This window comes from Oncorhynchus mykiss, chromosome 12 (genome assembly GCF_013265735.2).
Source record: "Oncorhynchus mykiss isolate Arlee chromosome 12, USDA_OmykA_1.1, whole genome shotgun sequence".
NCBI lineage: Eukaryota > Metazoa > Chordata > Actinopteri > Salmoniformes > Salmonidae > Oncorhynchus > Oncorhynchus mykiss.
In genome coordinates this window covers 92,877,277-92,900,391 of record NC_048576.1, presented here as the reverse complement: position 1 = coordinate 92,900,391, position 23,115 = coordinate 92,877,277, and the positions used below count along the sequence as shown (strand labels likewise).

Below are 23,115 nucleotides of genomic sequence, written 5' to 3'. Positions count from 1 at the left end.
ACAGACCCCTGGTCTCTACAGGTGAATGTTAACACAATGTCAATGTATCATGACAGACCCCTGGTCTCTGAAGGTGAATGTTGACACAATGTATCATGACAGACCCCTGGTCTCTACAGGTGAATGTTAACACAATGTATCATGACAGACCCCTGGTCTCTACAGGTGAAGGTTAACACAATGTATCATGACAGACCCCTGGTCTCTACAGGTGAATGTTAACACAATGTATCACGACAGACCCCTGGTCTCTACAGGTGAATGTTAACACAATGTCAATGTATCATGACAGACCCCTGGTCTCTACAGGTGAATGTTAACACAATGTATCATGACAGAACCCTGGTCTCTGAAGGTGAATGTTAACACAATGTATCATGACAGACCCCTGGTCTCTGAAGGTGAATGTTAACACAATGTATCATGACAGACCCCTGGTCTCTACAGGTGAATGTTAACACAATGTATCATGACAGGTCCCTGGTCTCTGAAGGTGAATGTTAACACAATGTATCATGACAGACCCCTGGTCTCTGAAGGTGAATGTTAACACAATGTATCATGACAGGTCCCTGGTCTCTACAGGTGAATGTTAACACAATGTATCATGACAGACCCCTGGTCTCTACAGGTGAATGTTGACACAATGTATCACGACAGACCCCTGGTCTCTACAGGTGAATGTTAACACAATGTATCATGACAGACCCCTGGTCTCTACAGGTGAATGTTGACACAATGTATCATGACAGACCCCTGGTCTCTGAAGGTGAATGTTAACACAATGTATCATGACAGACCCCTGGTCTCTACAGGTGAATGTTAACACAATGTATCATGACAGACCCCTGGTCTCTACAGGTGAATGTTGACACAATGTATCATGACAGACCCCTGGTCTCTACAGGTGAATGTTGACACAATGTATCATGACAGGTCCCTGGTCTCTACAGGTGAATGTTAACACAATGTATCATGGCAGACCCCTGGTCTCTACAGGTGAATGTTGACACAATGTATCATGGCAGACCCCTGGTCTCTGAAGGTGAATGTTAACACAATGTATCATGACAGACCCCTGGTCTCTACAGGTGAATGTTAACACAATGTATGTTGAATTAAATGTGAGAGACACACAGACAGAGAGACACACACACACACACACAGCATCACTCTCCCCCTGTACAGAAGGGTCCAGGCCTTACATCCTGGTCCTCCATGCTGGAGGGAGAGGGGGGTCGGTGGGCCAGCCCTCCTCCATCGTGCTCCAGGGTGACGATGAGGATCTGCACGGCTTGCTCCACCAGCTGCTCCCGGTAGTCGGAGAAGAGCAGGTGATTGTAAGGGATGCCATAGCCCACCGGGTCGTAGGCACACACCACGTTTACCAGGGAGGTGAAGAGAGGCAGGGCATGCCTGAGGTAGGTGGACGGAGGGAAATAATCACTTGTGTCAGTTATTGTTAGGGGGAAATTATGTGGTGTGTGTGTGTGTGTGTGTGTGTGTGTGTGTGCACCTCACCTGTTTTCTGTGGAGCAGAAGAAGCTGACCCAAGGGTTGAGGATGGTGTTGTCTGAGGAGGGAGGGAGGTACATGGCCTCAGAGAAACAGGTTAGCAGCAGCCTCAGCAGCTCCGTCCTGAGTGGTGAAAATCATACATAGAGAGAGGTTCACTGTGGGGGAGAGAGAGAGAGAGTGGGGGTAGAGAGAGAGAGAGAGAGAGAGAGAGAGAGCGCAACACAATTTGACCCAACCAAATCATGAGAAAACAAAAAGATAATTACTTGACACATTGGGAAGAATTTACAAAAAAAACAGAGTAAACTTGAATGCTATTTGGCCCTACACAGAAAGTACACAGTGGCAGGTGACTGGCCCAAAATTAAGGAATTCTTTGACTATGTACAGACTCAGTGAGCATTGTCTTGCTATTGAGAAAGACAGCCGAAGGCAGACATGGCTCTCAAGAGAAGACAGGCTATGTGCACACTGCCCACAAAATGAGGTGGAAACTGAGCTGCACTTCCTAAAATCCTGTCAAATTTATGACCATATTAGAGACACACATTTCCCTCAGATTACACAGACCCACAAAGAATTCATGAACAAATCCATTTTGATAAACTCCCATATCTATTGGGTGAAATACCACAGTGTGTCATCACAGCAGCAAGATTTGTGACATGTTGCCTTAAGAAAATGTCAACTAGTGAAGAACAAACATCATTGTCATTACAACCTATATTTATGTTTATTTATTTTCCCTTTTGTACTTTAACTATTTGCACATCATTACAACACTGTATATAGACATAATATGACATTTGTAAAGTCTTTATTCTTTTGGAACTTTGTGAGTGTAATGTTTACTGTATATTTCTTATTGTTTATTTCATTTTGGTTTATTATCTATTTCACTTGGTTTCCCATGCCAATAAATCCCATACATTGAATTGAAATTGAATTGAAGGGGGGGGAGAGAGAGAGAGAGAGAGAGAGAGAGTGGGGGTAGAGCGAGAGAGTGGGGGTAGAGCGAGAGATAGAGAGAGAGAGTGGGGGTAGAGAGAGAGAGTGGGGATAGAGAGAGAGGGAGAGAGTAAGAGATGGTGGGGGTAGAGGGAGAGAGAGAGATAGTGGGGGTAGAGAGAGAGAGAGAGAGTAAGAGATGGTGGGGGTAGAGCGAGAGAGTGGGGGTAGAGAGAGAGAGAGAGAGTAAGAGATGGTGGGGGTAGAGCGAGAGAGTGGGGGTAGAGCAAGAGAGAGAGAGAGAGAGTGGGGGTAGAGAGAGAGAGAGAGAGTAAGAGATGGTGGGGGTAGAGCGAGAGAGTGGGGGTAGAGCGAGAGAGAGAGAGAGAGTGGGGGTAGAGAGAGAGAGTGAGAGAGTAAGAGATGGTGGGGGTAGAGGGAGAGAGAGAGAGATAGTGGGGGTAGAGAGAGAGAGAGAGAGAGAGAGAGAGAGAGAGAGAGAGAGTGAGAGAGGGGGGATAGAAAGACGATCATCAGAACTGTGATCATCACTGTGACTCACCTGTTGAGGTCGTGGATGTAGTTGAGTGGGGGGGACTGGGCGAACCCCACCCCTGCCTCCCAGATATACTCACAGCTGTCTATGGTCTGCATGTCCTCCACAGAGTCCTGTAGGATGGTGACATCATCATGGGACCATCAATCCCAATAACTACTGGGAGAGAGCTACTACTGCTCCGTACACCATCACATCAGTCATCTAAAGCAATGAATACATCATATGAAGCTAACAACGAGTCAGTGCACAATTTCACAGAGAGACCTAAGGTGCTATGGTGCCGTGTGGTTCAGGTGGTAGAGCATGGTGCCATGTGGTTCAGTTGGTAGAGCACGGTGCTGTGTGGTTCAGTTGGTAGAGCATGGTGCTGTGTGGTTCAGTTGGTAGAGCACGGTGCTGTGTGGTTCAGGTGGTAGAGCACGGTGCTGTGTGGTTCAGGTGGTAGAGCACGGTGCTGTGTGGTTCAGTTGGTAGAGCACGGTGCTGTGTGGTTCAGTTGGTAGAGCACGGTGCTGTGTGGTTCAGGTGGTAGAGCACGGTGCTGTGTGGTTCAGGTGGTAGAGCACGGTGCTGTGTGGTTCAGGTGGTAGAGCACGGTGCTGTGTGGTTCAGGTGGTAGAGCACGGTGCTGTGTGGCTCAGTTGGTAGAGCACGGTGCTGTGTGGCTCAGTTGGTAGAGCACGGTGCTGTGTGGTTCAGTTGGTAGAGCACAGTGCTGTGTGGTTCAGTTGGTAGAGCATGGTGCCATGTGGTTCAGTTGGTAGAGCACGGTGCCATGTGGTTCAGTTGGTAGAGCACGGTGCTGTGTGGTTCAGTTGGTAGAGCACGGTGCTGTGTGGTTCAGTTGGTAGAGCACGGTGCTGTGTGGTTCAGTTGGTAGAGCACGGTGCTGTGTGGTTCAGTTGGTAGAGCACGGTGCTGTGTGGTTCAGTTGGTAGAGCACGGTGCTGTGTGGTTCAGGTGGTAGAGCACGGTGCTGTGTGGTTCAGGTGGTAGAGCACGGTGCTGTGTGGTTCAGGTGGTAGAGCACGGTGCTGTGTGGTTCAGGTGGTAGAGCACGGTGCTGTGTGGCTCAGTTGGTAGAGCATGGTGCTGTGTGGCTCAGTTGGTAGAGCACGGTGCTGTGTGGTTCAGTTGGTAGAGCACGGTGCTGTGTGGCTCAGTTGGTAGAGCACGGTGCTGTGTGGCTCAGTTGGTAGAGCACGGTGCTGTGTGGCTCAGTTGGTAGAGCACGGTGCTGTGTGGTTCAGTTGGTAGAGCACGGTGCTGTGTGGCTAAGTTGGTAGAGCATGGTGCTGTGTGGTTCAGTTGGTAGAGCACGGTGCCTTGTGGCTCAGTTGGTAGAGCACGGTGCCTTGTGGCTCAGGTGGTAGAGCACGGTGCTGTGTGACTCAGTTGGTAGAGCACGGTGCTGTGTGGCTCAGTTGGTAGAGCACGGTGCTGTGTGGTTCAGTTGGTAGAGCATGGTGCTGTGTGGTTCAGTTGGTAGAGCATGGTGCCATGTGGTTCAGTTGGTAGAGCACGGTGCCATGTGGTTCAGTTGGTAGAGCACGGTGCTGTGTGGTTCAGTTGGTAGAGCACGGTGCTGTGTGGTTCAGTTGGTAGAGCACGGTGCTGTGTGGTTCAGTTGGTAGAGCATGGTGCCATGTGGTTCAGTTGGTAGAGCACGGTGCCATGTGGTTCAGTTGGTAGAGCACGGTGCTGTGTGGTTCAGTTGGTAGAGCATGGTGCTGTGTGGTTCAGTTGGTAGAGCATGGTGCCATGTGGTTCAGGTGGTAGAGCACAGTGCTGTGTGGCTCAGTTGGTAGAGCATGGTGCTGTGTGGTTCAGTTGGTAGAGCACGGTGCTGTGTGGTTCAGGTGGTAGAGCACGGTGCTGTGTGGTTCAGGTGGTAGAGCACGGTGCTGTGTGGTTCAGTTGGTAGAGCACGGTGCTGTGTGGTTCAGGTGGTAGAGCACGGTGCTGTGTGGCTCAGTTGGTAGAGCACGGTGCTGTGTGGCTCAGTTGGTAGAGCACGGTGCTGTGTGGTTCAGTTGGTAGAGCACGGTGCTGTGTGGCTCAGTTGGTAGAGCACGGTGCTGTGTGGTTCAGTTGGTAGAGCACGGTGCTGTGTGGCTAAGTTGGTAGAGCATGGTGCTGTGTGGTTCAGTTGGTAGAGCACGGTACCTTGTGGCTCAGTTGGTAGAGCACGGTGCCTTGTGGCTCAGGTGGTAGAGCACGGTGCTGTGTGACTCAGTTGACTCAGTTGCCGCCCACCTCCTCCAGGACTGCTTTGCAGAAGAAATGCCAGACAGTGTAGAGACGCGAGAAATTGAACTTCAGTGAGTTCGCCCCATTAGTTTGCACAATATAGATCAGCGATTTTTCTGTGATCGAATCAACATTATATCAGCCCATTGTCAATGCAGCAAACCGATAAAAATCTAACTTTGCAAGATTGAGTATGTGATTTTATTGTAGGCAGAGCCTGAGCGCAACGGAGAGTATAATTCTATTGGCAGCCCACGAGCGGTCTTTCAACCACCCGCGAGCGAATGCGCTTTTCAGATCAGTTCAGATCAGAGCCGCGCTTGTGTGCACGTTTCTTTATATTCTTTCATTCATTTTATTTCGTAAAGTGGTTATTTGCAATTTACAGTCACCTTGGCGCATGGTGTTACAGAAAATACAAATTATAAATGAATGTTAAGCCCTTCATAATGTAAAAACGTTTTTTTTAAGTTTCATGCAATGTAGGTCTGTATTGAACACCACCTACAGGCTACTGTAGGCTGTATCATAGAAATCAAAAGCTATTTCCATGTGAAAATGTTATGGGATTTGCTCCATTAAAACGGTAAGGGTACAGCCTATTGGCTACCGTCTAAAACTGTAAGGGTACAGCCTATTGGCTACCGTCTAAAACTGTAAGGGTACAGCCTATTGGCTACCGTCTACAACTGTAAGGGTACAGCCTATTGGCTACCGTCTACAACTGTAAGGGCACAGCCTATTGGTTACTGTTTAAAACTGTAAGGGTACAGCCTATTGGTTACTGTTTAAAACTGTAAGGGTACAGCCTATTGGTTACTGTCTAAAACTGTAAGGGTACAGCCTATTGGCTACCGTCTACAACTGTAAGGGTACAGCCTATTGGCTACCGTCTACAACTGTAAGGGTACAGCCTATTGGTTACTGTTTAAAACTGTAAGGGTACAGCCTATTGGCTACCGTCTAAAACTGTAAGGGTACAGCCTATTGGCTACCATCTACAACTGTAAGGGTACAGCCTATTGGCTACCGTCTACAACTGTAAGGGCACAAGCTATTGGTTACTGTCTAAAACTGTAAGGGTACAGCCTATTGGTTACTGTTTAAAACTGTAAGGGTACAGGCTTAATGTTCACTGTAAACGCGAGCGGGAAGTTGCATAAAATTCTCCCAAGGTTCAAGTTTTCACTCACAAGACAAACATTTTTCTCAGCGCCCCACTTCAAGACCTCTTTACTGAGGAATGTGGTTGTTTTTTATCATTGTGTTTTGTGTTTTTGTGTTTTCTTGGTGTATTTCCTATGCTGCTGTGATTGGGTAATTGTTGTGTAATTGTTAAGCTGCAGGGCTCCCTTGCAAAAGAGACCTTGGTCTCAAATGGGACTCCCTGCTAAAATAAAGGTTCAATCAAAATGAATAAGCACTGGATCCGATGAGAGTACTCACAGGTCCTCTCCGGTGGCTGTTCACAGTGAAGTCAGGACAGAAGAGCAGGTCGGCCATGGCCAGGAGCAGAGACTCAGCCAGTGGACGAGCTCCATCATCATCCATCTCATCTGTCTGTGAAGGAGGACAGGGGACAGGAGGATGGAGTGGACAGGAGGATGGGGTGGACAAGAGGATGGAGGGGACAGGAGGATGGGGGACAGGAGAATGGAGGGGACAGGAGGATGGAGTGGACAGGAGGATGGAGGGGACAGGAGAATAGAGTGGACAGGAGGATGGAGGGGACAGGAGGATGGGGGACAGGAGAATGGAGGGGACAGGAGGATGGAGTGGACAGGAGGATGGGGGCACAGGAGGATGGAGTGGACAGGAGGATGGGAGGGACAGGAGGATGGGGTGGACAGGAGGATGGAGTGGACAGGAGGATGGAGTGGACAGGAGGATGGGGTGGACAGGAGGATGGAGGGGACAGGAGGATGGGGGGCAGGAGGATGGGAGGGACAGGAGGATGAGAGGGTGGGGGGCAGGAGGATGGGGGGACAGGAGGATGGGAGTGTGGGGGACAGGAGCGTGGGAGACAGGAGGATGGGAGGGACAGGAGGATGAGAGGGTGGGGGGCAGGAGGATGGGGGGACAGGAGGATGGGAGCGTGGGGGACAGGAGGATGGGAGCGTGGGGGACAGGAGGATGGGAGGGACATGAGGATGAGAGGGTGGGAGGCAGGAGGATGAGGGGACAGGAGGATGAGAGGGTGGGGGGCAGGAGGATGAGGGGACAACATTAAACCCCTCTACACTTTGTTACCCTCTATAGCGAACAGAAACATCTTCGGTAACAGCACTGACAATGACTTTCATTTTCATGTTATTTTCATTCTGATGAAAAGTAAACCCAGAAACTTCTGAATGAATTGTTTGCCAAAGCATCCTGACATTTCTGAATGTCTAATGAGGAACTAGAGTTGTACTGAACTTTTAGGAGTCTAGTTCCTCTTATCTTCCCATGTAGGAAGAAACAAATGTAATGAAGAGAGGTAGAATATGCACCTGGGAGATGTGTTCTTCTCTCAGCATCATGATGCTTTTCTGTGTTGTGTTCATTAGGCAGCTGATGGAAGAACTGCCAGGGACTACCTACACTTGTCCAATAAGAAATGGCTGTGTGCTCAAATGACGACACAACCATGGTGTACTGTGGGTGAAACATTACCATCTACTGGAATGAGGAAACTAATTAGTCAGATGAATGAAGTATTTAATTTTTTTTGTTATCAACAGAAGCCAATTTCCTCCCACATATCCACCAGTCTCACTTGGCTGCAGTGCAGGGACTACAGACATCTAAGACTCATTCATGTTGAGATGACACATTAACAGGACTGGTATTTTTTACTAACATCTTCCATGAAGCGTTTGTAAAATGGAACAGTGGGTAGAGTCTGTCTAGCCTGGTCCCAGATCTGAGACCAGGCTAGTATCTGTGGAATATGGGACAACACACTGGTGCTTGCAGCAGCTACAGTATGTGGGTGTTAGCTGCAATAAGAGGTTAGCCTACACTGATCTGCAGCCATAGGGATTATCATTTCAAATCTCACTGCGGGCAACATTTTCATAGTGCAAAAGCACTGCACAAATGAAATCACGCCGCCCCATTGTAATAAGGGTTTACGGTCATTTGAGCCAGTTTACTACAGCAGGAACATAATCCTGCAGCAACAGGAAATGTGATTTATTATGTGGATCATAATTAATGGACATGTTTGTAAGGGTTGATATAATTTTCATAAGGGAAAATCAAGTCAGAAATTTGCAAAGCCTTTTTAAACCACAAATACACTAAAAATAAAACATTTACTGCATTGCAAAAAAGTTATTCTGCAACAGGGTGATCAAATTAAGATCTTACATCTGTGCTGTAAGTGTTTCTCAAACCCTAGCCAAATCTACACACAGTATACTCCTATGTTTTACTCCCACACACCCACCGCCCACTCCCCACAGCTCTTCCAGCACCAGGCACAGTGGACCAGAAGAGGTCCCTACACTCACCACAGCTCTTCCAGCACCAGGCACTGTGGACCAGAAGAAGCCCCTCCAGTCTTGGTCCTCAAAGATGTAGGGGAGGATGCGGGTCAGCATACGACTACAGTTCAGAACAATCTGTTTCTCCTTCTCCGAGGGGCATCCTGACTCTGCTGCCTGCACCAGCTTCTCTACGGCCTGGGGGAGAGATGGCCTTGGTGTTATAAATACAGCCTGGGGGAGAGATGGCCTTGGTGTTATAAATACGACCTGGGGGAGAGATGGCCTGGGGGAGAGATGGCCTTGGTGTTATAAATACAGCCTGGGGGAGAGATGGCCTTAGGGAGAGATGGCCTGGTGGAGAGATGGCCTGGTGGAGAGATATGGCCTGGGGGAGAGATGGCCTGGGGGAGAGATATGGCCTGGGGGAGAGATATGGCCTGGGGGAGAGATGGCCTGGTGGAGAGATATGGCCTGGGGGAGAGATATGACCTGGAGGAGAGATATGGCCTGGAGGAGAGATATGGCCTGGAGGAGAGATGGCCTGGTGGAGAGATATGGCCTGGGGGAGAGATGGCCTGGTGGAGAGAAATGGCCTGGGGGAGAGATGGCCTTGGTGTTATAAATATGGCCTGGGGGAGAGATGGCCTGGGGGAGAGATATGGCCTGGGGGAGAGATGGCCTGGTGGAGAGATATGGCCTGGGGGAGAGATGGCCTTGGTGTTATAAATACGGCCTGGGGGAGTGATGGCCTGGTGGAGAGATGGCCTTGGTGTTATAAATACAGCCTGGGGGAGAGATGGCCTGGAGGAGAGATGGCCATGGTGTTATAAATACAGCCTGGGGGAGAGGTGGCCTTAGGGAGAGATGGCCTGGTGGAGAGATGGCCTGGTGGAGAGATATGGCCTGGGGGAGAGATGGCCTGGGGGAGAGATATGGCCTGGGGGAAAGATGGCCTTGGTGTTATAAATACGGTCTGGGGGAGAGATGGCCTGGTGGAGAGATATGGCCTTGGGGAGCGATGGCCTGGTGGAGAGATATGGCCTGGGGGACAGATGGCCTGGTGGAGAGATATGGCCTGGGGGAGAGATGGCCTTGGTGTTATAGATATGGCCTGGGGGAGAGATGGCCTGGTGGAGAGATAAGGCCTGGGGGAGAGATGGCCTTAGTGTTATAAATACGACCTGGGGGAGAGATGGCCTGCTGGAGAGATATGGCCTGGGGGAGAGATGGCCTTGGTGTTATAAATATGACCTGGGGGAGAGATGGCCTGGTGGAGAGATATGGCCTGGGGGAGAGATGGCCTTGGTGTTATAAATACGACCTGGGGGAGAGATGGCCTGCTGGAGAGATATGGCCTGGGGGAGAGATGGCCTTGGTGTTATAAATACGACCTGGGGGAGAGATGGCCTGGTGGAGAGATATGGCCTGGGGGAGAGATGGCCTGGTGGATAGATATGGCCTGGGGGAGAGATGGCCTTGGTGTTATAAATACGGCCTGGGGGAGTGATGGCCTGGGGGAGAGATATGGCCTGGGGGAGAGATATGGCCTGGGGGATTGGTCATTTTCTGGTAGTACCTCTCTGTTCCACTCTGTTTTCTTTCATGCTGTGCCTACAGAACACAGCCATGATGTTACAGAACACAGCCATGATGTTACAGAACACTGCCATGATGTTACAGAACACAGCCATGATGTTACAGAACACTGCCATGATGTTACAGAACACTGACATGATGTTACAGAACACTGACATGATGTTACAGAACACAGACATTATACAATGGGTGGGTCTAATCCTGAATGCTGATTGGTTAAAACCGCATTCTAGCCGGTGTCTATTCCACAAGTTACTACCGGCTAAATCTGACGTTAAAATGCCTATTTACTCTGTTCTATCCGACTGCGTAATCCACTGTCTCATCAGCCCAGCCAAGCAATTTATCAACTTGATCTCCACTATAAAAAGCATCTAGAAGTTATCTCACATTTCTTTAAGATTTCTTTAACATTTAGTTTTCAACAGTGTAGATTTGTATAAACCTTGTTGTCTGTCAGACATTTGAAACATTGTTTCTTTATTCAAATTCGATCTCCAGTTGTCCCACTGTAATGAACGTGTCGGGAGTCGGGACAAGACAGACAGGCAGGCAACGTTTCTCAGCCAGTCAAAATCATGAATCAGCATCATTTTTATAGATATATACAAAGAAATGTCAATTGAAAACAGGTCAAACAAAATGAAGTGCAGCTAGTTTGCAGTCCTTCCAGCTTCAGTTTGATGTGATTGTGTTAGCTGTGTTGTTGGCTCGCTCCTCTGAACAACAGTGTCATGACGAGTGAGCACATTTTCTATGCCAGGTGAAATTGCGCATCACTAGCTTATTGCTATGCATGTTTCCAAGTAAATGTCACTAGAAACCAGCTTAAACAAATGCAAATGCAGCTACTTTGCTGTTATTCTGGCTGCACTTTTTGATGTGACTATAAGTTAGCCGTAGTTGGCTAGCTAGCGAGCAAGAGATAAGAACGTTGCCAGCCAGTGTGTCCTGTTCCATTAGAGAGCCCCCCAGCACCAACAGTCTGTCATGTTCCATTAGAGAGCCCCCAACACCAACAGTCTGTCATGTTCCATTAGAGAGCCCACCAGTCCCCAACAGTCTGTCATGTTCCATTAGAGAGCCCCCAACACCAACAGTCTGTCATGTTCCATTAGAGAGCCCCCCCAGTCCCCAACAGTCTGTCATGTTCCATTAGAGAGCCCCCCAGTCCCCAACAGTCTGTCATGTTCCATTAGAGAGCCCCCCAGCCCCAACAGTCTGTCATGTTCCATTAGAGAGCCCCCCCAGTCCCCAACAGTCTGTCATGTTCTATTAGAGAGCCCCCCAGCCCCAACAGTCTGTCCTGTTCCATTAGAGAGCCCCCCAGCCCCAACAGTAGGTCTGTTTTGTTTCTGATAGTTCCATTAGAGAGCCCCCCAGCCCCAACTGTCTGTCCTGTTCCATTAGAGAGCCCCCAGCCCCAACAGTCTGTCCTGTTCCATTAGAGAGCCCCCAGCACCAACAGTCTGTCATGTTCCATTAGAGAGCCCCCCAGCCCCAACTGTCTGTCCTGTTCCATTAGAGAGCCCCCAGCCCCAACAGTCTGTCCTGTTCCATTAGAGAGCCCCCAGCACCAACAGTCTGTCCTGTTCCATTAGAGAGCCCCCCCAATCCCCAACAGTCTGTCCTGTTCCATTAGAGAGCCCCCCAGCCCCAACAGTCTGTCCTGTTCCATTAGAGAGCCCCCAGCCCCAACAGTCTGTCCTGTTCCATTAGAGAGCCCCCAGCCCCAACAGTAGGTCTGTATTGTTTCTGATAGTTCCATTAGAGAGCCCCCAGCACCAACAGTCTGTCATGTTCCATTAGAGAGCCCCCCAGCCCCAACAGTAGGTCTGTTTTGTTTCTGATAGTTCCATTAGAGAGCCCCCAGCACCAACAGTCTGTCCTGTTCCATTAGAGAGCGCCCAGCCCCAACAGTCTGTCCTGTTCCATTAGAGCCCCCCCAGTCCCCAACAGTCTGTCCTGTTCCATTAGAGAGCCCCCAGCCCCAACAGTAGGTCTGTTTTGTTTCTGATAGTTCCATTAGAGAGCCCCCCAGCCCCAACAGTCTGTCCTGTTCCATTAGAGAGCCCCCAGCCCCAACAGTCTGTCATGTTCCATTAGAGAGCCCCCAGCCCCAACAGTAGGTCTGTTTTGTTTCTGATAGTTCCATTAGAGAGCCCCCAGCCCCAACAGTCTGTCCTGTTCCATTAGAGAGCCCCCAGCCCCAACAGTCTGTCCTGTTCCATTAGAGAGCCCCCAGCCCCAACAGTAGGTCTGTTTTGTTTATGATAGTTCCATTAGAGAGCCCCCCAGCCCCAACAGTCTGTCCTGTTCCATTAGAGAGCCCCACAGCCCCAACAGTCTGTCCTGTTCCATTAGAGAGCCCCCAGCCCCAACAGTCTGTCCTGTTCCATTAGAGAGCCCCCCCAGTCCCCAACAGTCTGTCCTGTTCCATTAGAGAGCCCCCCAGCCCCAACAGTAGGTCTGTTTTGTTTCTGATAGTTCCATTAGAGAGCCCCACAGCCCCAACAGTCTGTCCTGTTCCATTAGAGAGCCCCCAGCCCCAACAGTAGGTCTGTTTTGTTTCTGATAGTTCCATTAGAGAGCCCCCCAGCCCCAACAGTCTGTCCTGTTCCATTAGAGAGCCCCCCAGCACCAACAGTAGGTCTGTTTTGTTTCTGATAGTTCCATTAGAGAGCCCCCCAGCCCCAACAGTCTGTCCTGTTCTATTAGAGAGCCCCCCAGCCCCAACAGTCTGTCCTGTTCCATTAGAGAGCCCCCCAGCACCAACAGTAGGTCTGTTTTGTTTCTGATAGTTCCATTAGAGAGCCCCCCAGCCCCAACAGTCTGTCATGTTCTATTAGAGAGCCCCCCAGCACCAACAGTCTGTCCTGTTCTATTAGAGAGCCCCCCAGCCCCAACAGTCTGTCCTGTTCTATTAGAGAGCCCCCCAGCCCCAACAGTCTGTCCTGTTCCATTAGAGAGCCCCCCAGCACCAACAGTAGGTCTGTTTTGTTTCTGATAGTTCCATTAGAGAGCCCCACAGCCCCAACAGTCTGTCCTGTTCCATTAGAGAGCCCCCCCAGTCCCCAACAGTCTGTCCTGTTCCATTAGAGAGCCCCCCAGCCCCAACAGTAGGTCTGTTTTGTTTCTGATAGTTCCATTAGAGAGCCCCCAGCCCCAACAGTCTGTCATGTTCCATTAGAGAGCCCCCCCAGTCCCCAACAGTCTGTCCTGTTCCATTAGAGAGCCCCCAGCCCCAACAGTAGGTCTGTTTTGTTTCTGATAGTTCCATTAGAGAGCCCCTCAGCCCCAACAGTCTGTCCTGTTCCATTAGAGAGCCCCCAGCCCCAACAGTCTGTCCTGTTCCATTAGAGAGCCCCCCCAGCACCAACAGTCTGTCCTGTTCCATTAGAGAGCCCCCCCAGTCCCCAACAGTCTGTCATGTTCCATTAGAGAGCCCCCCCAGCCCCAACAGTCTGTCATGTTCCATTAGAGAGCCCCCCCAGTCCCCAACAGTCTGTCATGTTCCATTAGAGAGCCCCCCCAGTCCCCAACAGTCTGTCATGTTCCATTAGAGAGCCCCCCCAGTCCCCAACAGTCTGTCATGTTCCATTAGAGAGCCCCCCCAGTCCCCAACAGTCTGTCCTGTTCCATTAGAGAGCCCCCCAGCCCCAACAGTAGGTCTGTTTTGTTTCTGATAGTTCCATTAGAGAGCCCCCCCCCCCCAGCCCCAACAGTCTGTCCTGTTCCATTAGAGAGCCCCCAGCCCCAACAGTCTGTCCTGTTCCATTAGAGAGCCCCCAGCACCAACAGTCTGTCCTGTTCCATTAGAGAGCCCCCCAGCCCCAACAGTAGGTCTGTTTTGTTTCTGATAGTTCCATTAGAGAGCCCCCCAGCCCCAACAGTCTGTCCTGTTCCATTAGAGAGCCCCCCAGCCCCAACAGTAGGTCTGTTTTGTTTCTGATAGTTCCATTAGAGAGCCCCCCAGCCCCAACAGTCTGTCCTGTTCCATTAGAGAGCCCCCCAGCCCCAACAGTCTGTCCTGTTCCATTAGAGAGCCCCCAGCCCCAACAGTCTGTCCTGTTCCATTAGAGAGCCCCACAGCACCAACAGTAGGTCTGTTTTGTTTCTGATAGTTCCATTAGAGAGCCCCACAGCCCCAACAGTAGGTCTGTTTTGTTTCTGATAGTTCCATTAGAGAGCCCCCCAGCCCCAACAGTCTGTCATGTTCCATTAGAGAGCCCCCCAGCCCCAACAGTAGGTCTGTTTTGTTTCTGATAGTTCCATTAGAGAGCCCCCAGCCCCAACAGTCTGTCCTGTTCCATTAGAGAGCCCCCAGCCCCAACAGTGTGTCCTGTTCCATTAGAGAGCCCCCCAGCACCAACAGTAGGTCTGTATTGTTTCTGATAGTTCTATTAGAGAGCCCCCCAGCCCCAACAGTAGGTCTGTTTTGTTTCTGATAGTTCCATTAGAGAGCCCCCCAGCCCCAACAGTCTGTCCTGTTCTATTAGAGAGCCCCCAGCCCCAACAGTAGGTCTGTTTTGTTTCTGATAGTTCCATTAGAGAGCCCCCAGCACCAACAGTAGGTCTGTTTTGTTTCTGATAGTTCCATTAGAGAGCCCCCCAGCCCCAACAGTCTGTCATGTTCTATTAGAGAGCCCCCCAGCACCAACAGTCTGTCCTGTTCCATTAGAGAGCCCCCCAGCCCCAACAGTCTGTCCTGTTCCATTAGAGAGCCCCCAGCCCCAACAGTAGGTCTGTTTTGTTTCTGATAGTTCCATTAGAGAGCCCCCAGCACCAACAGTAGGTCTGTTTTGTTTCTGATAGTTCCATTAGAGAGCCCCCCAGCCCCAACAGTCTGTCATGTTCTATTAGAGAGCCCCCCAGCACCAACAGTCTGTCCTGTTCCATTAGAGAGCCCCCCAGCCCCAACAGTCTGTCCTGTTCCATTAGAGAGCCCCCCAGTCCCCAACAGTCTGTCCTGTTCCATTAGAGAGCCCCCCAGCCCCAACAGTAGGTCTGTTTTGTTTCTGATAGTTCCATTAGAGAGCCCCCAGCCCCAACAGTGTGTCCTGTTCCATTAGAGAGCCCCCCAGCACCAACAGTAGGTCTGTTTTGTTTCTGATAGTTCCATTAGAGAGCCCCCCAGCCCCAACAGTCTGTCATGTTCTATTAGAGAGCCCCCCAGCCCCAACAGTCTGTCCTGTTCCATTAGAGAGCCCCCAGCCCCAACAGTAGGTCTGTTTTGTTTCTGATAGTTCCATTAGAGAGCCCCCAGCCCCAACAGTCTGTCCTGTTCCATTAGAGAGCCCCCAGCCCCAACAGTAGGTCTGTTTTGTTTCTGATAGTTCCATTAGAGAGCCCCCCAGCACCAACAGTCTGTCCTGTTCCATTAGAGAGCCCCCCAGCCCCAACAGTCTGTCCTGTTCCATTAGAGAGCCCCCAGCCCCAACAGTAGGTCTGTTTTGTTTCTGATAGTTCCATTAGAGAGCCCCCAGCCCCAACAGTGTGTCCTGTTCCATTAGAGAGCCCCCCAGCCCCAACAGTAGGTCTGTTTTGTTTCTGATAGTTCCATTAGAGAGCCCCCCAGCCCCAACAGTCTGTCCTGTTCTATTAGAGAGCCCCCCAGTCCCCAACAGTCTGTCCTGTTCCATTAGAGAGCCCCCAGCCCCAACAGTCTGTCCTGTTCCATTAGAGAGCCCCCCAGCCCCAACAGTAGGTCTGTTTTGTTTCTGATAGTTCCATTAGAGAGCCCCCCAGCCCCAACAGTCTGTCCTGTTCTATTAGAGAGCCCCCCAGCCCCAACAGTCTGTCCTGTTCTATTAGAGAGCCCCCCAGCCCCAACAGTAGGTCTGTTTTGTTTCTGATAGTTCCATTAGAGAGCCCCCAGCCCCAACAGTCTGTCCTGTTCCATTAGAGAGCCCCCCAGCACCAACAGTAGGTCTGTTTTGTTTCTGATAGTTCCATTAGAGAGCCCCCCAGTCCCCAACAGTCTGTCCTGTTCCATTAGAGAGCCCCCCCAGTCCCCAACAGTCTGTCATGTTCCATTAGAGAGCCCCCCCAGTCCCCAACAGTCTGTCCTGTTCCATTAGAGAGCCCCCCAGCCCCAACAGTAGGTCTGTTTTGTTTCTGATAGTTCCATTAGAGAGCCCCCCCCCCCCCAGCCCCAACAGTCTGTCCTGTTCCATTAGAGAGCCCCCAGCCCCAACAGTCTGTCCTGTTCCATTAGAGAGCCCCCAGCACCAACAGTCTGTCCTGTTCCATTAGAGAGCCCCCCAGCCCCAACAGTAGGTCTGTTTTGTTTCTGATAGTTCCATTAGAGAGCCCCCCAGCCCCAACAGTCTGTCCTGTTCCATTAGAGAGCCCCTCAGCCCCAACAGTAGGTCTGTTTTGTTTCTGATAGTTCCATTAGAGAGCCCCCCAGCCCCAACAGTCTGTCCTGTTCCATTAGAGAGCCCCCCAGCCCCAACAGTCTGTCCTGTTCCATTAGAGAGCCCCCAGCCCCAACAGTCTGTCCTGTTCCATTAGAGAGCCCCACAGCACCAACAGTAGGTCTGTTTTGTTTCTGATAGTTCCATTAGAGAGCCCCACAGCCCCAACAGTAGGTCTGTTTTGTTTCTGATAGTTCCATTAGAGAGCCCCCCAGCCCCAACAGTCTGTCATGTTCCATTAGAGAGCCCCCCAGCCCCAACAGTAGGTCTGTTTTGTTTCTGATAGTTCCATTAGAGAGCCCCCAGCCCCAACAGTCTGTCCTGTTCCATTAGAGAGCCCCCAGCCCCAACAGTGTGTCCTGTTCCATTAGAGAGCCCCCCAGCACCAACAGTAGGTCTGTATTGTTTCTGATAGTTCTATTAGAGAGCCCCCCAGCCCCAACAGTAGGTCTGTTTTGTTTCTGATAGTTCCATTGGAGAGCCCCCCAGCCCCAACAGTCTGTCCTGTTCTATTAGAGAGCCCCCAGCCCCAACAGTCTGTCATGTTCTATTAGAGAGCCCCCCAGCACCAACAGTCTGTCCTGTTCCATTAGAGAGCCCCCCAGCCCCAACAGTCTGTCCTGTTCCATTAGAGAGCCCCCAGCCCCAACAGTAGGTCTGTTTTGTTTCTGATAGTTCCATTAGAGAGCCCCCAGCACCAACAGTAGGTCTGTTTTGTTTCTGATAGTTCCATTAGAGAGCCCCCCAGCCCCAACAGTCTGTCATGTTCTATTAGAGAGCCCCCCAGCACCAACAGTCTGTCCTGTTCCATTAGAGAGCCCCCCAGCCCCAACAGTCTGTCCTGTTCCATTAGAGAGCCCCCCAGTCCCCAACAGTCTGTCCTGTTCCATTAGAGAGCCCCCAGCCCCAACAGTAGGTCTGTTTTGTTTCTGATAGTTCCATTAGAGAGCCCCCAGCCCCAACAGTGTGTCCTGTTCCATTAGAGAGCCCCCCAGCACCAACAGTAGGTCTGTTTTGTTTCTGATAGTTCCATTAGAGAGCCCCCCAGCCCCAACAGTCTGTCATGTTCTATTAGAGAGCCCCCCAGCCCCAACAGTCTGTCCTGTTCCATTAGAGAGCCCCCAGCCCCAACAGTAGGTCTGTTTTGTTTCTGATAGTTCCATTAGAGAGCCCCCAGCCCCAACAGTCTGTCCTGTTCCATTAGAGAGCCCCCAGCCCCAACAGTAGGTCTGTTTTGTTTCTGATAGTTCCATTAGAGAGCCCCCCAGAACCAACAGTCTGTCCTGTTCCATTAGAGAGCCCCCCAGCCCCAACAGTCTGTCCTGTTCCATTAGAGAGCCCCCAGCCCCAACAGTAGGTCTGTTTTGTTTCTGATAGTTCCATTAGAGAGCCCCCAGCCCCAACAGTGTGTCCTGTTCCATTAGAGAGCCCCCCAGCCCCAACAGTAGGTCTGTTTTGTTTCTGATAGTTCCATTAGAGAGCCCCCCAGCCCCAACAGTCTGTCCTGTTCTATTAGAGAGCCCCCCAGTCCCCAACAGTCTGTCCTGTTCCATTAGAGAGCCCCCAGCCCCAACAGTCTGTCCTGTTCCATTAGAGAGCCCCCCAGCCCCAACAGTAGGTCTGTTTTGTTTCTGATAGTTCCATTAGAGAGCCCCCCAGCCCCAACAGTCTGTCCTGTTCTATTAGAGAGCCCCCCAGCCCCAACAGTCTGTCCTGTTCTATTAGAGAGCCCCCCAGCCCCAACAGTAGGTCTGTTTTGTTTCTGATAGTTCCATTAGAGAGCCCCCAGCCCCAACAGTCTGTCCTGTTCCATTAGAGCCCCCCCAGCCCCAACAGTAGGTCTGTTTTGTTTCTGATAGTTCCATTAGAGAGCCCCCCAGTCCCCAACAGTCTGTCCTGTTCCATTAGAGAGCCCCCCAGCACCAACAGTAGGTCTGTTTTGTTTCTGATAGTTCCATTAGAGAGCCCCCCAGCCCCAACTGTCTGTCCTGTTCCATTAGAGAGCCCCCCAGCACCAACAGTAGGTCTGTTTTGTTTCTGATAGTTCCATTAGAGAGCCCCCAGCCCCAACAGTCTGTCCTGTTCTATTAGAGAGCCCCCCAGCACCAACAGTAGGTCTGTTTTGTTTCTGATAGTTCCATTAGAGAGCCCCCAGCCCCAACAGTCTGTCCTGTTCCATTAGAGAGCCCCCAGCCCCAACAGTCTGTCATGTTCCATTAGAGAGCCCCCCAGCACCAACAGTAGGTCTGTTTTGTTTCTGATAGTTCCATTAGAGAGCCCCCCAGCCCCAACAGTCTGTCCTGTTCCATTAGAGAGCCCCCCAGCCCCAACAGTAGGTCTGTTTTGTTTCTGATAGTTCCATTAGAGAGCCCCCCAGCCCCAACTGTCTGTCCTGTTCCATTAGAGAGCCCCCCAGCACCAACTGTCTGTCCTGTTCCATTAGAGAGCCCCCCAGCACCAACTGTCTGTCCTGTTCCATTAGAGAGCCCCCCAGCACCAACTGTCTGTCCTGTTCCATTAGAGAGCCCCCAGCACCAACTGTCTGTCCTGTTCCATTAGAGAGCCCCCCAGCCCCAACTGTCTGTCCTGTTCCATTAGAGAGCCCCCAGCCCCAACAGTAGGTCTGTATTGTTTCTGATAGTTCCATTAGAGAGCCCCCCAGCCCCAACAGTCTGTCATGTTCCATTAGAGAGCCCCCAGCCCCAACAGTAGGTCTGTATTGTTTCTGATAGTTCCATTAGAGAGCCCCCCAGCCCCAACAGTCTGTCCTGTTCCATTAGAGAGCCCCCCAGCACCAACAGTAGGTCTGTTTTGTTTCTGATAGTTCCATTAGAGAGCCCCCCAGCCCCAACAGTCTGTCCTGTTCCATTAGAGAGCCCCCCAGCCCCAACAGTCTGTCCTGTTCCATTAGAGAGCCCCCCAGCCCCAACAGTAGGTCTGTTTTGTTTCTGATAGTTCCATTAGAGAGCCCCCCAGCCCCAACAGTAGGTCTGTATTGTTTCTGATAGTTCCATTAGAGAGCCCCCCAGCCCCAACAGTCTGTCTGTATTGTTTCTGATAGTTCCATTAGAGAGCCCCCCAGCCCCAACAGTAGGTCTGTTTTGTTTCTGATAGTTCCATTAGAGAGCCCCCCAGCCCCAACAGTAGGTCTGTTTTGTTTCTGATAGTTCCATTAGAGAGCCCCCCAGCCCCAACAGTCTGTCCTGTTCCATTAGAGAGCCCCCCAGCCCCAACAGTCTGTCATGTTCCATTAGAGAGCCCCCCAGCACCAACAGTAGGTCTGTATTGTTTCTGATAGTTCCATTAGAGAGCCCCCCAGCCCCAACAGTCTGTCCTGTTCCATTAGAGAGCCCCCCAGCCCCAACAGTCTGTCCTGTTCCATTAGAGAGCCCCCAGCCCCAACAGTAGGTCTGTTTTGTTTCTGATAGTTCCATTAGAGAGCCCCCCCAGCCCCAACAGTCTGTCCTGTTCCATTAGAGAGCCCCCCAGCCCCAACAGTCTGTCATGTTCCATTAGAGAGCCCCCCAGCACCAACAGTAGGTCTGTATTGTTTCTGATAGTTCCATTAGAGAGCCCCCCAGCCCCAACAGTCTGTCCTGTTCTATTAGAGAGCCCCCCAGTCCCCAACAGTCTGTCATGTTCCATTAGAGAGCCCCCCAGCCCCAACAGTAGGTCTGTATTGTTTCTGATAGTTCTATTAGAGAGCCCCCCAGCCCCAACAGTCTGTCTGTATTGTTTCTGATAGTTCTATTAGAGAGCCCCCAGCACCAACAGTAGGTCTGTATTGTTTCTGATAGTTCCATTAGAGAGCCCCCCAGCACCAACAGTCTGTCATGTTCCATTAGAGAGCCCCCCAGCCCCAACAGTAGGTCTGTATTGTTTCTGATAGTTCCATTAGAGAGCCCCCCAGCACCAACAGTCTGTCCTGTTCCATTAGAGAGCCCCCCAGCCCCAACAGTAGGTCTGTTTTGTTTCCGATAGTTCCATTAGAGAGCCCCCCAGCCCCAACAGTCTGTCCTGTTCCATTAGAGAGCCCCCAGCCCCAACAGTCTGTCCTGTTCCATTAGAGAGCCCCCCAGCCCCAACAGTCTGTCCTGTTCCATTAGAGCCCCCCAGCACCAACAGTAGGTCTGTTTTGTTTCTGATAGTTCCATTAGAGAGCCCCCCAGCCCCAACAGTCTGTCATGTTCCATTAGAGAGCCCCCCAGCACCAACAGTAGGTCTGTATTGTTTATGATAGTTCCATTAGAGAGCCCCACAGCCCCAACAGTAGGTCTGTTTTGTTTCTGATAGCAGTTTATAAAGGAAGCAGCGAGTCAGAGACGGGAAGGGAGGACGCCTTGCTTCTTTCCTGCATCCAGGAGCAGCGGGCCCTGACTCCCTGACAGACACCTCTGCCAGCCAGACAGCTACTCAATAAAAGCTGTTTCAGAACAATATCTCTGTGGAATGCATTGGATGTTAGTACAGCTTGCATCCAGTACCTAAAATAAATGTGTTTAGTCTTAGAGTGCAGTATCTAACAGTTTTTGTCGGTTTCCCAGACAGATTAAACCTAGTCCAGTTCTAAAAAACATTCTCAGTGGAGAATCTCTATTGAAAGATGTTTTCAGTCCATGAGTACAGGCTTAATCTGTGTCTGAGAAACCGTTCTGGTTCATGTGCTGCAGCCCAGTGCAGTTCCTCTTCCATAACATCCTCCTCATCATCATCCTTCTACCTTATAGCAGAGGGTTGCCAGATTGGAGGGGGACTCCTCCCGAACAGCTCGGATCTCTGCGGCTGGCACCAGGGCAAACACATCCTGCACAGTGGTGGCAGTGTCAGCCCAGAACTGGTCCCAGAAGGCATCGTCTGTGGCCTCCACTGGCTGTGGAAAATGCATGTATCTGCTTTTAGACTACATTTCCCACCACCCATTGGGCTCGTCTATACTTGCGCCAATCTGACTAATGATAACCTATTAGATTGGGTGTAAAAACAGCATGTATAACAGTGTCATAGAAAGCAATAGGGTAATGTAATATAATGAATATCAAATCACACAACAAATGCATTCAGAATCAACAAATATATCAGATTGGAGCAAGAGGGCTAGAATAATAGAAATAAACATATCATGAGAATAATGTCACCTCATTCTAATAACTAGGTTTCATGTCAACACAAGTTAGCAGATGGGGCAACATAACAACCTATCTCTTCCTAATTGCTGTTAGTCTATACAACAACAGGAAATATGAGCTGCTCTAATCTCTGCACATAACAGTACACCTGCCACATCTGTGTGCGGTGGGAGAAAGGACCCCTACGTCATTTGACCATCGAATAAGATATGCGTTACCGGTGATCTATAAGAATCCAAATAAAAAAATGTAACATTTTAAACAACAAGTAGTCTACTTGGCTAAAACCTATGCTGCCTGTTTCTCATGTCGTCGATGATAAGGTCTGCAGAAGGGCGTTATGATCATGCAGACAGTGAATAGACACTGACTATTAAACAGCGGGTGTTTGGGTATGGTAAAGGTTTATGAGCCCACTTTTCATATAACACAGAAACCTAATGCAAAATAGAAACACGCCAGAATAACAATAGGACAGGATAAATCATATGAGAGTTTTAAAACAGAAGCGTGTCACTGCTATCATTGCGGGGGATTTGATTATAACCTAACAAAACGCATGATCAAATACGCCAAGCATTTCATGACGTGCGGGACAATATTTTTTTTAAAGAAATATCTCAATATAGACCTATGCATTAAACATCGACGGACTATATGCAGACCCTATCTTTTGTTTTCCAATAGGGCTCTTATCCTTCCTAGTGATATACAACCAGCTATAGCGCTCTTTCTGTGATCGCTATTTATACTCAAATATTTTCCTATTTCTCAGCGTTGGCCTATAATAAATATTTCAAAGGTACCCAACCTGTGTTTTGGTTGTCAGCTGTATCACTGCTTTCCTGAAGTTCAGTTTAGAATCGGTGTTACCCATTTTGATATTCCTTTATATACTACAGCGTTGTTGATGCCGTGAATCCCTACTAATCTTGTTCACCTCTTTCCTCCGCTTGAGTCACTCGCGGAGGCGTTTTTACGTCACTGGTTGGCTAGCCTTTTACACCGGGCTCTAAACTTCCGGGTTCTTCAAGAGTACAATAATCACTATGCCTATCATAAGGTCAAATGTAATACATATTATACAGGGAACCCTTGTACCTGGTATAATATCATAATATTTTAGGGTTATCTCTTTAAAAATATATTAATGGCCTGCAATTTACAATACAATCGGGGTTTTATTCTATACAATCACTTTGATTGAAATCACTGTTATAATATTG

The 23,115-nt window shown here is 50.0% G+C and overlaps 1 protein-coding gene across 1 annotated transcript in view; it reads right to left on the bottom strand.

The window, feature by feature from the left end:
• Window positions 1-22,864, bottom strand: part of LOC110514489 (protein HID1) — a 63,098-nt gene extending 40,234 nt beyond the window's left edge. Inside the window, exons 1-7 of the mRNA XM_036939207.1 lie at window positions 22,701-22,864; window positions 21,484-21,633; window positions 8,773-8,943; window positions 6,722-6,835; window positions 3,029-3,135; window positions 1,522-1,638; window positions 1,206-1,416 (exon numbers count right to left, since the gene is read on the bottom strand). Of these exons, the coding sequence (XP_036795102.1) occupies window positions 1,206-1,416; window positions 1,522-1,638; window positions 3,029-3,135; window positions 6,722-6,835; window positions 8,773-8,943; window positions 21,484-21,633; window positions 22,701-22,766 (936 nt within the window). The 5' untranslated portion in view covers window positions 22,767-22,864. The remainder of the gene's footprint in view (window positions 1-1,205; window positions 1,417-1,521; window positions 1,639-3,028; window positions 3,136-6,721; window positions 6,836-8,772; window positions 8,944-21,483; window positions 21,634-22,700) is intronic.
• Between the last annotated feature and the right edge of the window lie 251 nt (window positions 22,865-23,115).